The sequence below is a fragment of the Argopecten irradians genome, chromosome 12, assembly GCF_041381155.1.
Source record: "Argopecten irradians isolate NY chromosome 12, Ai_NY, whole genome shotgun sequence".
Taxonomy (NCBI): domain Eukaryota; kingdom Metazoa; phylum Mollusca; class Bivalvia; order Pectinida; family Pectinidae; genus Argopecten; species Argopecten irradians.
The window spans coordinates 40,841,839-40,858,486 of record NC_091145.1 but is presented as its reverse complement, the minus strand read 5'-3'; the positions used below and the strand labels follow the sequence as shown (position 1 = coordinate 40,858,486).

At 35.4% G+C, this 16,648-nt stretch overlaps 2 protein-coding genes across 3 annotated transcripts; one reads left to right on the top strand and one right to left on the bottom strand.

The window, feature by feature from the left end:
- Positions 1-4,229: 4,229 nt before the first annotated feature.
- On the bottom strand, positions 4,230-15,831 carry LOC138305194 (betaine--homocysteine S-methyltransferase 1-like). Of its 2 annotated transcripts, XM_069245631.1 has the most exons (8): positions 14,782-14,871; positions 13,788-13,831; positions 6,774-6,964; positions 6,273-6,467; positions 5,991-6,102; positions 5,503-5,678; positions 4,920-5,001; positions 4,230-4,633 (listed from the first exon to the last, which is right to left on the bottom strand). In XM_069245631.1, exons 2-8 carry the CDS (start codon positions 13,798-13,800, stop codon positions 4,365-4,367), a joined length of 1,038 nt encoding a protein of 345 aa, XP_069101732.1. In that variant the 5' UTR covers positions 13,801-13,831; positions 14,782-14,871; the 3' UTR covers positions 4,230-4,364. The 2 variants fall into 2 exon arrangements, with proteins under 2 accessions (XP_069101732.1, XP_069101731.1); XM_069245630.1 differs by lacking the exons at positions 13,788-13,831; positions 14,782-14,871 and adding an exon at positions 15,685-15,831.
- On the top strand, positions 9,417-13,116 carry LOC138336502 (uncharacterized). The gene is made up of 4 exons (XM_069286008.1): positions 9,417-10,124; positions 10,286-11,467; positions 11,979-12,056; positions 13,033-13,116. The coding sequence occupies exons 1-4, from the start codon at positions 9,417-9,419 to the stop codon at positions 13,114-13,116; spliced, it is 2,052 nt and encodes a 683-aa protein (XP_069142109.1).
- Positions 15,832-16,648: the final 817 nt, after the last annotated feature.

Below are 16,648 nucleotides of genomic sequence, written 5' to 3'. Positions count from 1 at the left end.
ATACCAAGGTCGTGTGCGTGTCTTGATACCTTATCTGCATTCGTGTCTTGTAGTTTTTCTTGTACATGGAAGCCTGATGGTACCATGTTTTACATCTCTTCAAAAGTTTATGTATATCTAATTAAACATCTTGCTTTCCTCTTGCTTTTTGCGTTTGCCAAAGAACTATTAGGTTTTAGATTGTTTAGTTGAACCTCAGGTTATTGGCATATTAATAATTCAATGTATATCATTATTTTCGGTAAATTCGTGATTTTTACTGTGATTTATTTTCTGGTCACTCGCGGAATTAAATCTCATTAAAAAGCAGTTGGGTTATTATATTTTATTGACAATTATCGGCTATAGATTTAGCGACACTGGGTTCGATAAAGAGAGTTTTGAAGACTATGGGAAAGTTTTACGGTCGACATCAGGATATTTAATTTCCCAATATTGAAAAAAGGTTTTTTTCTAAATTATTATTTTTTTTCCAAAAAATGTACACAACACAACATGTACAGAAGATACATGAAAGACAAGTAAAATAAAAGTTCCATTTGAAGAATTTTTTCTAATTGCATATTTCAACGTTCGTACATGTATTTACGAGTATCTTATTAACATAACAAAATACACACATATATTACCACTCACATAAAAGATCTATCAAGAGTTATTTCCCTTCCTACAGATGTAGTGACAAAGTGACTAGGGGAGACAACTCTTGATGATAAAAAATACACCAAAGACAAGACAAAAAAGGGGGTGAGTAAACCTAGGTTACAGATCTTTCAAGAATTTTTAAAATGTTACTGTTTATAAATTTAACCAATTTTGTAATTCTGCAAGTGTTTGTGGTTTCCGCTTTAAATTACTGTTGGATATTATAATCTTGTGAGCTTTTAGTTTAAATTTAATATGATTTTTAGACTGTTTAAATTGAGTTCTTTTTCTGGACATATACAGTTGTAAATGTATTGCTTTACTAGAAGCAGTATCACATTTTCAATATGAAAATTAGTATGTGTACCATCTTGTTTGCCGAAAATAAAATCCTATTTTTCAAATCTTAGACTTAAATTATTAGTAATTATCGATTTTCTTAATTGCTCAATCAAATTTGATACATTCCCAAAATATATGAGTGATTTTTTCTTGAAACATATTACAAAAAGTGCATAGTGTTGTTTGATTTACCAATTCTTAATAGAAATCTTTTAGTAGTTAGTATTCTGTGATATATTCGGAATTGTAACCATTGAAGCTTGGAGCTAGAAGTAGCATTAAAAGGTAAATATTTCCCCATCCTTCTCGATCAATTTCAAAATTTTGATTCCATTTATTTTGAGCAGTAGGTATAACTTCATTTTTAATTAGAACAGTATGTATATTTTGAACACTTTTTTTACAACTTAAAATTAATTTGAGGTTTATTGGTATGTTGGGAAGAGTTTTTTCAGAGTAAAAACTTTGTTGATTGTTTCTTATGACATGATTTATGGCCATTTTGAAAATTGGTCTGAATATTACTCTTTTCACGAAATTCTTCTAGAATATATATGGCTTTAAATGTTTTCAAAATGTTATATATAAGTATAACACCATTTTCACCCCTGACAGAAAGATATGAAAGTGCCAATAGGATTGGACATCGGGCATAGCCTTTCTTAGTCCCCTCCTCATATACTGATGGTAAAAAATAAACATGAAACGTATATACACGGTAGTGTTTATGAAGGCAAGGGAAGGTAACTCCCCGATGAATAAAGAATTTATTTTATTCTTAATTATTGTAACTCTATAAACACTATTTTCAATGTGTTAACAGAAACATAATAGTATACCTGTTTGGTGATAATAGTTCTATTTGTCACAACAGACACAGGCTATAACAGTCCACGTGTGTAAGACATTAACAATCCACTGAATGGAATAAGAACCAATCTCACAAAATAAAAATATAATTGATAGGTGGGGTTACAATAATTACATCATGAAATAGTTTTCATTCACAATATATGTGGTTAGAGTCGTTCAACACTTCTTAACATGTCTTTTGTTTTCTGTTCGTCGCTTTCTGGTTATGTGGTTGAGATGCATAGTGGCCTTACACGTAGTTGACATAAAGTACTATGTATGGTTTGGGCCCTTTTTGGCCCCCAGATCCATCGATTTTTTAAACAGAGTAAAGTAAAAGAATTATTGCATTTGAAATTTAGTACATTCCTGATTTAATTGTAATAAAAGTTTTCTAATTTCAAGCTTTAAGTTGCTATGGTAACCATCAGAAATATGCAAAAATTAACTGAATTTGAAAATTTTGTCATTTTTTTTTCTAAGAAAAATATTAAACAGCGCAATCTTGAACAAACTGAATATTTATTCCGAATATGTAGGTACCCAAGACACCTTTAGGATATAATACAAAATTTGTTCAAGGATGCGGTTTCTATGGTTTCTAGATGAAAATAACAGTAACAATTGGCCAAAATTGACTAAATTGATTAAAAAATTTTGCATATTTTTATGGTCACCATAACAACTACAGTTGTAACGAAACATAACTATCATACCTAGAATATCAAAGATGCACTTTATGCACTGTATTTGATATTCAACACGCCCTGCAGGTAGGGCGTTAGAATTGTACCTGATGCCCCTATTGCATGATCGTAAAAGGCGACTCAAGGAGTAGTGTCAATTTGGGCCCTCTGTTGGCCATACAGATACCATCATCATGATATGACATATTATTAAGGTCAGGTTGAAGTCCCTTGTGAGTTATGGGGGGGTTAAATAGGAGGGGAAATTTTCGGTTTTGTCCAATTTTGTTGGACCCAAATTATATTTTTGAATGATTTTACATTAATGATAATGCATTTATATGTTAAAAATAAAACATTTTGGAAAATATAACTTGGTGTCAAAACATAGGTCACAGTGACCTCATTTTGTAAAATGTCAATTTTGTAAGAATACAGTTCATCTGGTGCTATAATTTACCAGAAAAAAATGCTATATATCATATTAGATTACATTAAGCAATATATATGTATACAATTTGCATATTGCATAAACTTAGGCATAGAATATTGTGGATGGGATGAGATTGGGGAGGGGGAGCAGGTGGGTTTTTTATTAACTTTAAAACACCAATAAATATATTGTTATGTTCAGAATTAAGATAAACTGGCTCAAATATTTTAGCAATAAACAGTTACTAAATTGTAGTGTATAGTCAATATGAATACAATTTGGGTGACAGATAAATTGAATGTCGCCCTAACGGGCGACATGATTATTTCGCAAGATCGCGCAATGTAGATACCCTTCAATAGTAGTGATACGGTTCCGAAGCAGCGCTTGGGGAAGGACGCTGGGGTGATTTAGCTGATGATGGAATTCTATTCCGCGAGAGATAAGAGAACAAAGTTATTATTTAAACCACACATTTTGAAGTAGAATAATGGGATTTTTTTGTGCCACTAGAAAGGAAAGATGCATTCTTATTTTAACCTGACTTTTCTATGATAGTTTTGTAGGATTGAGTGTGCCTGATTTCGCTTTTTAAACTTTGTAGATAGGCCTAATATAGATAAGTTTTATTAGTCTGTCAGACATCAGTCGATAACCCTCACTAATGTTAATCAAATAGTTATTGTGATAAAGTTGGTTCTCATTAGCACTGTCGTCTTTTTCCTCGGTCTACCTTCGCCGAGCTTCTCAGCCATGTCGTTCGCAGTAATGTAGAATATAAGGGTTATTCCCCTTTAATGATCGATTCAGAACACTGCTGTACGATTCAGTTTCTGTTATCGGAAGATACATATATGATATGTATTCGAGTCGCTCCGGAATCTATATTGCTGAGTATATTTTTATGCTGTGTAAAGCTCAATCGATGTGATTGTTCTTAAATTAAGTTGAACATTCCATTAGTTTAAGCTGAGTTTATCTCGAAATTACACGGCGTAATTCTACTTCAAAAGCTTACCAGGTACCCTGAAAAACTTATAAGCCCCATGCTGTATTTTTCCTTGGGTTGCCTTCAATCAAAGTGGTTTTAATTTCCTTCTGTGATCCAGACACAGTAGCAGACAACTAACTTTTCAGAAATAAAATGAGATATTGTTGTAATTTCGAAAAGAGAGAAAGCGAGAGGAAAAGTTTTTTATAAAATGAAAGCTCGGTCATTTTTCAAGAGACATTTTTTATAAGAAATGTCGATATATCACGAAAACACCATGTTATGATTTAATATATCTTTATCGGATGACAAATGATATATACATAAGCATGCATGTACCTGGTCAAACAAATGTGTTTAAAAACCAATTACACAGCAATCAAATTTCGCATTTGGTTAAAATGTTATCTTCATTTTAATCCCTTTGCGCGTGTAGTAGCGTTTTAGCATGGTAGTCTGTGATATTACTACCGTATACGTAGTGCTCAGCCATATTTGGGGAATATTTGCTGGCCGGCGGTTTCCTCCCGCATTTCTCCGCGACTTCCCGCATGTAATGAGGATTATTTCCACAACACAGCCCGATGTACTGTATCCCTATCTTCCTACATTCACGAGCAAACTCCCGAACTTCGGTCCTACCACAGGTGAACGCAGGTAGGTCCACGGGAAAGGCATATTTATCTGTGAAACATTGGGTAAACAATTCATACATTTGTTATTTTAGTACAGGTAATTTATAATATCCAGAAAATAGTTCAGTGTGATTCGTGACATATTGTTGTGATTGGTCATTCATTCTATTAATTGATGCTTGTCAATAATGTATAAGTTAAACCCTATGAACATACAGGAAATGTCAAAGAACATATAAAAATATTAGAACATAGACGAAACTTTAAGAAAAATATATTGCATGACAGACATGTCAAGTAAATTGGCTTTAGATAAAAGATTATCAATGTATTACCCGTGCCTGGGACAGTGAGGGATTGCATTGTCGGCTGGGTGGGCGTGGTCCGGTATACTACAGGTAATGCCGCTATTGGTCCCTTGAAACAAATTATTAACTTTAGGTACAGTACTGTATATCGTAAAGGTACAACAGCTATATATAGACATAGGTAAAGCTGATAATGGTCCCTTCAAACAAATTACTAACCTATATAGCTAAATAATCAGTACAGAGAGTGAAACTATATAGACACACGCACATTGGAAATATCAGACAGAATCACACAGTTATGTTCTCATTTCTTCTATGACTAAATTTTTAATGACTGCAATAAGTTAGATAAAGCTCTAACCGTATGTAAATGCCTTCGATTAAAAGTAAATCTAAATAAAAATAAACTATACCTTGTATTCATTAGTTTTCAATTAGTTTAGTCGTATTGTGGCATATTTTCATTATCTGTCTATTTTGATATATTTTGGAGATGACATGTCGACCATCTGTCACAATATTACAATTACATTAATTAATTTCTTATTTTTCCTTCGTTCTGTCTTTGAAACGACATTTCTCCAGTATAATAACAATGAACACATACTTTACACTGTTGTCTGACCTCCCTCAGTAGCGGTATCATGGTAGCTGGTCCACGTGTACAGTTGAGTCCCACCACATCCGCTCCAGCCTCCTCCAGACGGCGACACGCCTCTGCCGAGGTCAAACCTTCTGTAGTCAAACCCTTCAACGAACTGGCCAGTGTGATCACAGCAGGCACTGGGAAAAACCATTAACGATATATTATTTCCGTAAAGAAATCGATTTGTAAAAATTGCTTTATTCCAAATTATAATTCATAGTTTCAACACAACAAAAGTTTGAAATATTTTTAATTCCATTCAAAATCACTTGCATTCTTTGAAGGAGCGTGAGAATGCATTTAAAGACACACATTTTCCATATTAAACATTTTGTTTTCACTTTTAAATCCATTTTATGTATTTCATGTTCAAGCGCGTTGCGTATAACAATACTTAAGAAGGTATATTCCAATAGTCAATGACAGTAGGCATCCAGAGACGTCTTTACATTGGCTATACTCCCTGATACATTGCAGTGCCAACAAGGCCTCTCCCATGGCGTTGAATGTTTCCGCCACAATGAAGTCAGCTCCTCCGGCAACTGCCCATTCTATCTGCTCCTGAAAACCAATATCAATTTATATATAACAATATATTATATAAAGGAAAAAACGTTTCAGCAGAAATAGGTAACCTCATTGCATTGCACATTAATTATATGTTTATGTTTCTATTGGCTAAAAAACCTGTATTAAACAATTATCTGATAAATACGACTGACAATATGTACCTTGAACATTTGTCTTGATGCTTCTATTGCCTTCGGATTATCAATCTCGTACATGCACGTGTTGCAGATGTTTCCCGCCATTAGAGTTCCCGTGTCGTCTGCTACTTGTCGTGCGATTTTTAAGGCTTTGACATTCAACTTCTCCAGATCACTTTCACGTCCAATATGCCTTAGCTTTTCACGGTGTCCATAATACTAAAATGAACGTTGTGCTACATTATTAGTTTTCATCAATAAAATTAATGTAAATAATAATCATCATCTTGTATTATTACGAGATAGGTCTTTAACAAATGAACAGCAATAATAACTATTGATGTTTCCAGACACATATGTATATATGTTTGTGATGTTTTATGCGATTTACCATAATAAAAACATTACTTTGCTACAACAGGTTATTTTTACACACTTTTATCGAAAACCATGTTTGAGATACTTTATTGTCTGTCTTGATGTTCAATTTACATTACAACACCCGTTTACTTATCGCTTTATTACCGTAAAAGCTAAAACGACGTCACTTCCGGCATGGACAAACTCCTCGTGCAACTCCTTGACCTTCTCCGGGTATTCAAGGACAACTTCCGGTACGTAACTTCCGGCTCTGAGATAGCCTCTTCTTTCGAACTCAAAAAGGTATCCTTCCGCTACAACCACATCTTCTCCCGACCGTAGTTTTTCTAACAATCCTAATTACAGATTTTGAACCTTGATTTGTGGCTATGAGTAATAAAACGGATTTTTATATGCATATATAGTATATTTTATTTCATCAAAGCCTTGTTGAAATCATCGTACAAAACTTGTTTTTAATCTTACCATCTATCAGCTGTTTTAAATTTTCAATATATTGAAATATATTTAAATTATATTTGTAAAAAAAACCGTTAAATATAAACAACAGACTACTGACTCTCTAGACACAATATGTTTTGGCAGAAAGATGACGCAATATGTGGTAGTATATAGACGAGTAACTGATTACGGTATAAACAAAACCCACAACAAGTGACTTCAAGTTCATCTCGTTATTTGTTTTTTCAATTTTGAAAACGTACTCGCTAAAGCTCGTTTCTTTTCAGAACATGCTAACTAACTGATGAAAAATGACATTCTACTTCATCACATGTCAAGGTCACTGCGGAACCGGAAAAAACAAATAGATAGCGCTAGCTAGCTGGACTTCAGTGCGCGGTTATCTTGCCTTTCAGTACACACGTGTTTTTGCTCTGCTCCCTATCAGCGAGGAAGCAGTTTTTTCATAATGGCTACTGGCCTTGATGAGGATGCTCTACTGGGGCCCTCAGACCACGACAATGTCGTTTCGTCTTTGCAGCCTTGTTTTGACAAACTGCAGAATTCATTAAATTCCATTGCTACTGGCATGGAAAAAATGGGCCAGGCTTGGCAAACGTTGGCTAATAAAGAGTCAACACAGAAACCCTCTACTGGGGGGCTCAAACGAACATACTCCGATTCCGATTCTGATGAGGAGCCTATGTCAGTTTTTGATGACGCAGATGATGTAAATAGCCTCATAAACGATACAAGTATTTCTGATGCTAATTGTAATAATCAAGAATCAGAGCTTGATACCTCCATCCTCGATGAAGCTGAAGCTTCAATGGACGGGGATGAGGAGTTAGGGGCAGATGTGACCCCAAAATTGGCTAATATAGCCAATAAAGCATTTTCCTGCACTATGAATATTGATATCATAAAGAAAAAGCAGGAAACATATCCAAGGCCGAAAAATTGTGAGCGGCTTGTTGTTCCTCAAATTAATAAGGAAATATTCAGACGTTTGAGGAAGCAGCATGGCTTTATTAAAAAGCGCGACTTACGTTTTATGAACGTACAGCGGGCCATAACAAAAGGGGCATCAGCGGTGACTCGTATGGCCAATGATTTACTTGTTGGAGAGAAAACAAGTAAGACGAATGAGTACATCAAAATTTGTACAGATGTTTTATCCCTTCTGGGGCATGCCAACACAACACTGTCCCACAATCGTCGGGAATTGCTGAGACCAGTTCTGAAAAGTGATCATGTCGGTCTGTGTGACAATAGCGTTCCAGTTACTAACTGGTTATTTGGGGATGATCTCCTCAAAACTGTAAAGGAGGCACGACAATCTATTGGTGTGGGAAGAGAATACAATCAGCAGTACTCTTCAAAAAACTGGAAAAGATCGGGGGATTACAACTCCTCCAATCACAACAAACAACACAACCAGACACCAAAGAACAACTTCCACAAAAAGAAGAAGTAAATGGAAGTACCTGTACCATAGAGACGAATGTGTCATCTCAGCAGGTAAATACTGATTTTGATAATTTTGTGATAACAACTAGGAAACAATCTGTGGAAGACATAGCGACTTTCACAGGTGGGAGAATAGTTAATTTTTTGAATCACTGGAAGTCATTGACATCTGATCAGGAAATACTTTCCACTGTGAAGGGTTTGGAAATTGATTTTGTTTCAAAACCTGTTCAACAAAATAAGCCAAGATGTCATTCTTTTTCTGATAAAGAAGCAGAGGCAATTTCAACAGAAATATCAAATTTGATTCGGAAAGACGTGATTATAAAAACTTTCCATGAACATGGTGAATTTATATCACCTATATTTTTGAGACCGAAAAAAGACAATTCTTTTCGAATGATATTAAATTTAAAACGGCTGAATGAATCAGTTCAGTATAACCATTTCAAAATGGATTCTTTGGTTTCTGCAATTCAAATGATGCAACCAAATTGTTATATGGCTTCCATTGATTTGAAAGATGCCTACTATTGCATTCCAATTGCTAAACATCATCAAAAATATTTGAAGTTTGCATGGGACGGACAGTTATATAAATTCAAGGCTTGCCCAATGGGGTTAACAACTGCTCCGAGAGTTTTTACAAAATTATTAAAACCAATTTTCTCTCATCTTAGACAATCAGGTCATCAGTCAGTTGTTTACATTGATGATACATACTTACAGGGAGAAACTATGGAAACTTGTCAGAACAATGTACAGGCCACTGTGACTCAGTTGAGAAATTGTGGGTTTGTTGTTCATCCAGAAAAATCTGTTTTTCATGCATCACAAACAATTGTTTTTCTTGGTTTTGTTTTAAACTCGATAGAGATGTCAGTTTCATTGACAACAGAGAGACAGGAGAAAATTATATCAGTCTGTGCTCTGTATTTACAGCACCGAGGTCCATCAATTAGGGATCTGAGTGTAGTAATTGGGCATTTAGTGTCTAGTTTGCCTGCTGTGCCTTATGGACAGCTGTTTTATCGGCAGTTAGAAAACGAGAAAATCTCTGCTTTAAAACTAGCTAAAGGGAATTTTGAGATGAAATTCCAGCTCTCTGGATTAGGTCGAGGTGACCTAAAATGGTGGTTGGATAATATATCAACTTCAAAGTCTCCAATTTCACACGGTCAACCAGACCTCATACTTGAAACAGATTCCAGCCAGAAGGGATGGGGGTGTTATTGCCGCTCCCTCAATGTTCGAGCTGGGGGGCCTTGGAAGACGTGTGAATCAAACCACCACATTAATGTGCTAGAATTACAAGCTGCTTTCTTCTCATTAAAAGCTTTATGCAATGATAAGGAAAATATTCACATTCAGTTATTAATGGACTCTATGACTGCTGTATCATATATCCGGGAACAAGGGGGCAGTAGGTCCCTTGAATGTAATGCTATGGCTAGAAAAATATGGTCATGGGCTTATGCTCGGCATATCTGGTTAAGTTCTACTCACATTCCTGGGATAGACAATAGATCAGCTGATTACGAAAGTAGAAATTTTAATACAGAAACTGAGTGGATGCTCTCGAAGGTAGTTTTCGAGAGATCAATGAAACACTTGAATTTCATTCCTGATATTGATCTTTTTGCATCAAGGTTAAACCGACAAATTCAAAAATATGTGTCATGGAGGCCTGAACCTGAAGCATTTGCTGTAGATGCATTTACTATGACATGGTCTAAATATAATTTTTATTGTTTTCCTCCTTTCAGCCTGCTACCAGCAGTTCTTCAAAAGATTTCTATAGAACAAACGACGGGAATTGTGGTGCTTCCAAACTGGCCAACACAACCATATTATGCAACAGCAATGAACATGCTTATTTCAAAACCACTGTTGCTAAAACGAAACAAACAGTTACTCCAGTTACCACTTCATCCAGAAATGATTCACCAAATCTGGAAGAAACTCGATCTTCTGGTTTGTCATTTATCCGGAAATCCATCGAGGGTCAAAACCTTTCACAACAAACTACTGATATCATTGTGTCCTCCTGGCGGCCAAAGACATCAAAGCAGTACCAGTGTTATCTCAAACAGTGGGAGGGGTTCTGCAGTCAGCGGACTTTGGATCCCTTTCGATCTAATGTGCGAACAGTCCTAATGTTTTTAACACAGCTGTTTGAGAAAGGAGTGGGGTATTCGGCTATTAACACTGCCAAGAGTGCCCTATCAACTGTAATCAATTTGGAAGACAGTGTAATTGGTACTTTGGGTCAACACGCGTTGGTTAAACGATTCATGAGAGGTGTTTATAATCAGCGACCCAGCCTACCGAGATACACCCACACGTGGGATGTGAAAACTGTGTTAGATTATCTGGAATCAATTAACATTGGAAATATTTCGTTGAAAGGTCTTACTCTCAAGCTGACAATGCTTTTAGCATTAGTTTCTGGCCAGCGTGTCCAAACACTTCACACTTTATCTGTAAACAATGTCAAATGTGTGGAGGATAATGTTGAAATAAAAGTGTCAGCCTTGTTAAAACAAAGCAAACCAGGTAAACATTTATCAGTGCTAACATTTGAGAAGTTCAGCAACGAAAATTTGTGTGTGGTGATTCATTTATTGAAATACATTAAAATGACATCTGACATTCGTGAAGATGATAGACTATTGATTAGTTTTCATAAACCTCATAAAAGTGTTTCGGCCAGCACTATCTCAAGGTGGATTAAAACTGTTATGTCATCAAGTGGTATCGATACAGAAATATTCAAATCCCATAGCACCCGGTCGGCATCCACATCAGCTTCAGTGGCACAGGGTGTTCCAGTATCTACAGAAATATTCAAATCCCATAGCACCCGGTCGGCATCCACATCAGCTTCAGTGGCACAGGGTGTTCCAGTATCACAGATAATGGAAAAGGTGGGATGGCGATCTGCAAAAACTTTCCAAAAATTTTATAACAGATCGGATAATATTCTTTAAAAAACGTGGTGACTTTAAGCAATATACTGACATTGTCATGTTTTGGAACTTATTGTGGCTTTTATTGGTGTATAATATAATCATATTGACATTTATGTCGGTTTTATCGTTATTTTTCTAATCTTATCAAATGGCCTCAGAGCTTTCAACTCTCATGTGGTTCCGCAGTGACCTTGACATGTGATGAAGTAGAATTGATAAATTAAACGAGACTTACCTGGAAGTTGAAGTTTGATTGGAATTCTACTTCATCACTGTCGGGAACGGAGGAATCACATGCCCGCCCTTTATTTTGACAAAGGTGCATATATAATTTCATTTGCAGTTCCTTTTCATTGGATTATCTTATAATACGGAATTATTCGGTGATTGTCAATTACTGGTGTTTTTCCCACCCATATACACGTGATTCATCTTCGACCATTTGATGTTAAATACTGAAGTCCAGCTAGCTAGCGCTATCTCATGTGATTCCTCCGTTCCCGACAGTGATGAAGTAGAATTCCAATCAAACTTCAACTTCCAGGTAAGTCTCGTTTAATTTATCAATTAACAACCATTTATATGGGAGCCTATTTCAGCAACACCTGTAAGAGTTAAGTCTGTTCACACATACTTTGTGAAGGGACATCTGGATAACACATCAATTCTATACTTAGGTTAATATACACAAGCATACGGTTATTATATTAGAACATGCACATGATGGCTATATTTGACTTTGTACAGATGTGTAGCTGTTACCTCACAGCTTTGTCTACACTTGTTAGGTCACGCTCCGACATAATCGATATATACATCGATACACATTAACGTAATCCACATATACATCGATACACATTAACGTAATCCACATATACATCGATACACATTAACGTAATCCACATATACATCGATACACATTAACGTAATCCACATATACATCGATACACATTAAAGTAATCCACATATACATCGATACATGTTAATATATATCTTTAGACTATGATAAATTTACGTAAATTTTAAAGTATTGATCATACCATTATACTTATGTATGGATCATCATAACAAAATGGCGACCTCCGCTGGATGTCTGCACCTCATTTTGACGTTAGGATTCTTCGAAATGAAGGTTGTTATAGTTATTGGATATCTTATGGCTCGAAAAAAAATTGAAATGATCACTCATGTAATATTATATATGTATGTCATAATAAAACATTTCAGGAGAAAAATAAATCTGACCTTTCACAGGCCTATAGAAACGTCATCGAAAAAGCCAATAAAATGTACCGTTTTTCGATCGACCAATATCTTCTCGTGTATATCATGGATCAAACAACCTTATCTTGTACACAAGTTGTTGTACACAGAGTACATGTTTTCTAGGTTTTCTATGAATTACATCTTTAATCAAGAGGTGGATATAACAACAGTGATAGTAACCAATTTAGACAAGTAAAAATGTCTGTTAGTTATGTTTTCATAAGTCTAACACAAAATCATTCTCGAAACTCCAGGGATTCCGATCACATACGATCTTTACACCCATGGACTATCTCAAAGTAAAACTGAAGGAAGGCAGCTCAGCTGAAAACAGCTGAACCAATCACAGGCCTGCAAAAATTTAATTTGAAAACTACAGAAAGATCGACGCCCAACCTCAAAGCCACATAGCAACCGCAATGTACTGTTCAACGGCTCTTTTGATGTAACGTCAAACGACTAAATTACCTGTTCTGTTGCCTCCAGTTTTAGTCCAGGGGTGTAGAGATCGTAAATTAGAAGTACACGTGTTAAAATAAATTCAAACAGTTGCGTTATTTCAAGTGAAGAACTAGAGGTCACCGAATAGGAAAGGCGATGATGACATTCCGACACGTCTATAGAATTTACGAAGTCTTTAACGTGTTTGTCCACAAGCATAAAAGTACCCGCTACTAAGTGAACATTTCATCAAATTCGCAGTTCATACTTAATGCGTTTGTCACAAATGGCGTCTTTGTGTTAGCACTATCGTCTTAGTTTGGTAGGCCTAAATATACCTGTTCTGATAAAAAAATTATCATGAATCTTAACATATCAATATATTATAATTCTCACTCAAGTTGACTCAATGAAACTACTTAAGATATCCTGTTTACTTTGCTCATGAACTTCTTTTCACATCGGCCCTAGCGAAAGAACATATTCTGGACCTACTTTTGCCTAAGAAGGCATAGCTTCCTACAAGACAAGATTCTGAAATATCAGTTATATTTTGTAATAGACTTACCGTGTGTTGTCATCTCCCCGTTTGCATATGTTTACTATGTAAACTAGTCCGCTAAACCTGCCTATATTATTAGGCTTTTTTTAAAATTTTTTTGCCTAATATATAGTCAGCTCGCGGTACCTCTTAAAAATGTGAAATCGTAGGCCAGATTTGGCCTACGCTACGTCAGCGGTATATTTCTAATATATCGTCCATGCAATGCCGGGAAAACATACACATACCTATATATTGGGATCTTATGTACTCCACTGCCCCCATGTTACATCCCATTTATGAAATTAAACAACTCTGCACAATGAAATACTTCCGAGACCCTTCTATTTCACACATTTGTAATGGCCGCCGTATACACATTTAGTAGAGCAAACGTCAGCCAATCAACTTCGCTTCCGGTTTTATTTTTAAAAAAACCACGTGTAGTTGAAAGATAAACAAAATGCTAGCCAGTTAGAGTTTTTATAGTGAAATTATGGTCGATATACACGACATGTTGTCAAATATTCAAATTGAACACGACTATTGCTGGTACCGCATCACTTTCGCGATATTCACGTTGCATATACATGTAGCATATACACAGTTGAATTGTGTTTATCTTTCAAATACACGTGGTTTTTTTAAAAATAAAACCGGAAGCGAAGTTGATTGGCTGCCGTTTGATCTACTAAATGTGTATACGGCGGCCATTACAAATGTGTGAAATAGAAGGGTCTCGGAAGTATTTCATTGTGCAGAGTTGTTTAATTTCATAAATGGGATGTAACATGGGGGCAGTGGAGTACATAAGATCCCAATATATAGGTATGTGTATGTTTTCCCGGCATTGCATGGACGATATATTAGAAATATACCGCTGACGTAGCGTAGGCCAAATCTGGCCTACGATTTCACATTTTTAAGAGGTACCGCGAGCTGACTATATATAAGGCAAAAAAAAAAAAAAAAATTAAAAAAGCCTAATAATATAGGCAGGTTTAGCGGACTATATGTAAACCAGTCAATATTGTAGTACATACAAAATGTAGTAGACTGTACATGTATCGTAACTACTGACACGTCTGGTAGGACTACTTTCATGCTATATTTAGATAAACTACTTGCTAGAGCGACTTAATATCTTCGACCGGAAAAAAGTATTTAAATATTATTCATATCTGATGCATGATCACGCGTAACGCCTGAGCTGTTATCATGTTTATTCCATTACAATAACCACTGAATGGTATCAATAACTAGCTTTTCGTGAACACTACCAATTTCCAGGTGTTTTATTTCTATAGAAAGATACACAAATAAGAACGCAAATAAACTTTGTAATTTGTGTGAACCCTACTAAATTATTGACCGCATTCAAGATTGTTATTTCGATAGAAAAAAACCAGATACGCCGTTTGCACAAATATACTTATGCGTAGTTGAAATAATTAATCCATCATATAGACTAGCTTTACATGTACATGATAAAAAGTTCTTAACGGTCTAAGTATCTCGAATGGTGTTACGGTTCAGAGCACAAACGTCCATTGAAAAAACATCTTCTCTTGGATTATGAACTTTATCTTTATCTTTTAAATTGTGTATCACTTCGCTATGTTTGAGATGTAACATAACAAATAATAAAAATAAGGTATTTACTGTAGGGTCGGGGGATCGTTAGACTTGCATTGGTAACTGTTATTACTGGAATACCCGTTCATAATATTTTGTTTAACAAAAGAGACGATGAGAAGTAGGAATGATAAAAATAAATACTTCGTCAGACATTTTGACTGAAGCCGTGCTATCGTTGAGGTTATTCTAACATTCTAAATTCAATAATATAGTACCATATAATGTGATCGATAGATTGTATATTTTGTACAAACTATAATTAATTTTATAGAGTAAAAGCACTTACCTGTTGCTGACATTTTGATGTATTAACTGGAACAGGCAGGTGTTACTATCTATTGAGGACAAACCAATGTCAAACCACACTATGTCGGTCTAACAGACACAACAAAGGTATACGGTGGCTGATTTGTGCCATTTCTGTTACCGTATATCGTGTTTCGAGGCGAACAGACGAAAAATGAAACATGAAAAGATGAACGCTAATTAGCGCCTTTAATTGTCGTCTTTTCGCCATCGGGACAAAAAGAAGAAAAAAACAAATTTAAGGTTTCTAAATTCTCGTCTTTTCGCCCGAAAAGACGAAAAGACGACATTCAGAGTTTGGTAACAGACCACAGAAGAACAGCCTAGTCCCGGTCTTTATCTTTATCAAGTTGGGAGCCCCTGTTTTGAACAATGCATAAAAAAATCAAAAAAAAATCAAATATTTTCTGAAATTAGTACATCCAACATGGAGGGTTTATGTAAGTTTATATTTTTTAAAATAAACATAACTAAAATCAATCTCTCCCATGGTCCATTGCAGTCCCCATATTCCGTCGACAGAGGTGAAATTGTGAGACTGCAATGCACCAATGGAGAGATTGAACTAAAATAGGTTAGATATTACAATTTTGGGCTCCTCCGGAAGTGCGTCTTGACAGGAAACGCTAGCTTTACTTGAAGCAAAATCCATGGCGCGGGTTCAGGCAAAATTATTGAAAAATCCAAACAACCGACTTATGAAATAAATTAGCTGATTTTGCCATTGTGAGAGAAATGGTCAATTTAAAGCAGGTCTTAAGAAAAAACTGTACAATTTTCTGCAATTTTGGGCTAAAAATCATGATATGTTGCTTTTCAGGTACTTTTTGTTGCTACCACGGTATTCACATGCATAAATAAGTGCAGAATATGGCAAAATCTTTATCAAAATATCATATTGTAATTGCAAATGTTGTGCAGATTAATTATATGTATACTATTGT

Bases quoted from the DNA above. Each gene is read 5' to 3' on its own strand.
- LOC138336502 (XM_069286008.1), top strand. From the start codon at position 9,417: ATGTCAGTTTCATTGACAACAGAGAGACAGGAGAAAATTATATCAGTC. The intron at 11,468-11,978 runs GTGGGATGGCGA...ACTGAAGTCCAG, and splicing joins TATCACAGATAATGGAAAAG to CTAGCTAGCGCTATCTCATG. The intron at 12,057-13,032 runs GTAAGTCTCGTT...TCGAAACTCCAG, and splicing joins AATCAAACTTCAACTTCCAG to GGATTCCGATCACATACGAT.
- LOC138305194 (XM_069245630.1), bottom strand. The intron at 5,679-5,990 runs GTAAAGACGTCT...GGTTTTTCCCAG, and splicing joins TATCAGGGAGTATAGCCAAT to TGCCTGCTGTGATCACACTG. The intron at 5,002-5,502 runs GTATGTGTTCAT...ATTTGTTTCAAG, and splicing joins AGGTCAGACAACAGTGTAAA to GGACCAATAGCGGCATTACC.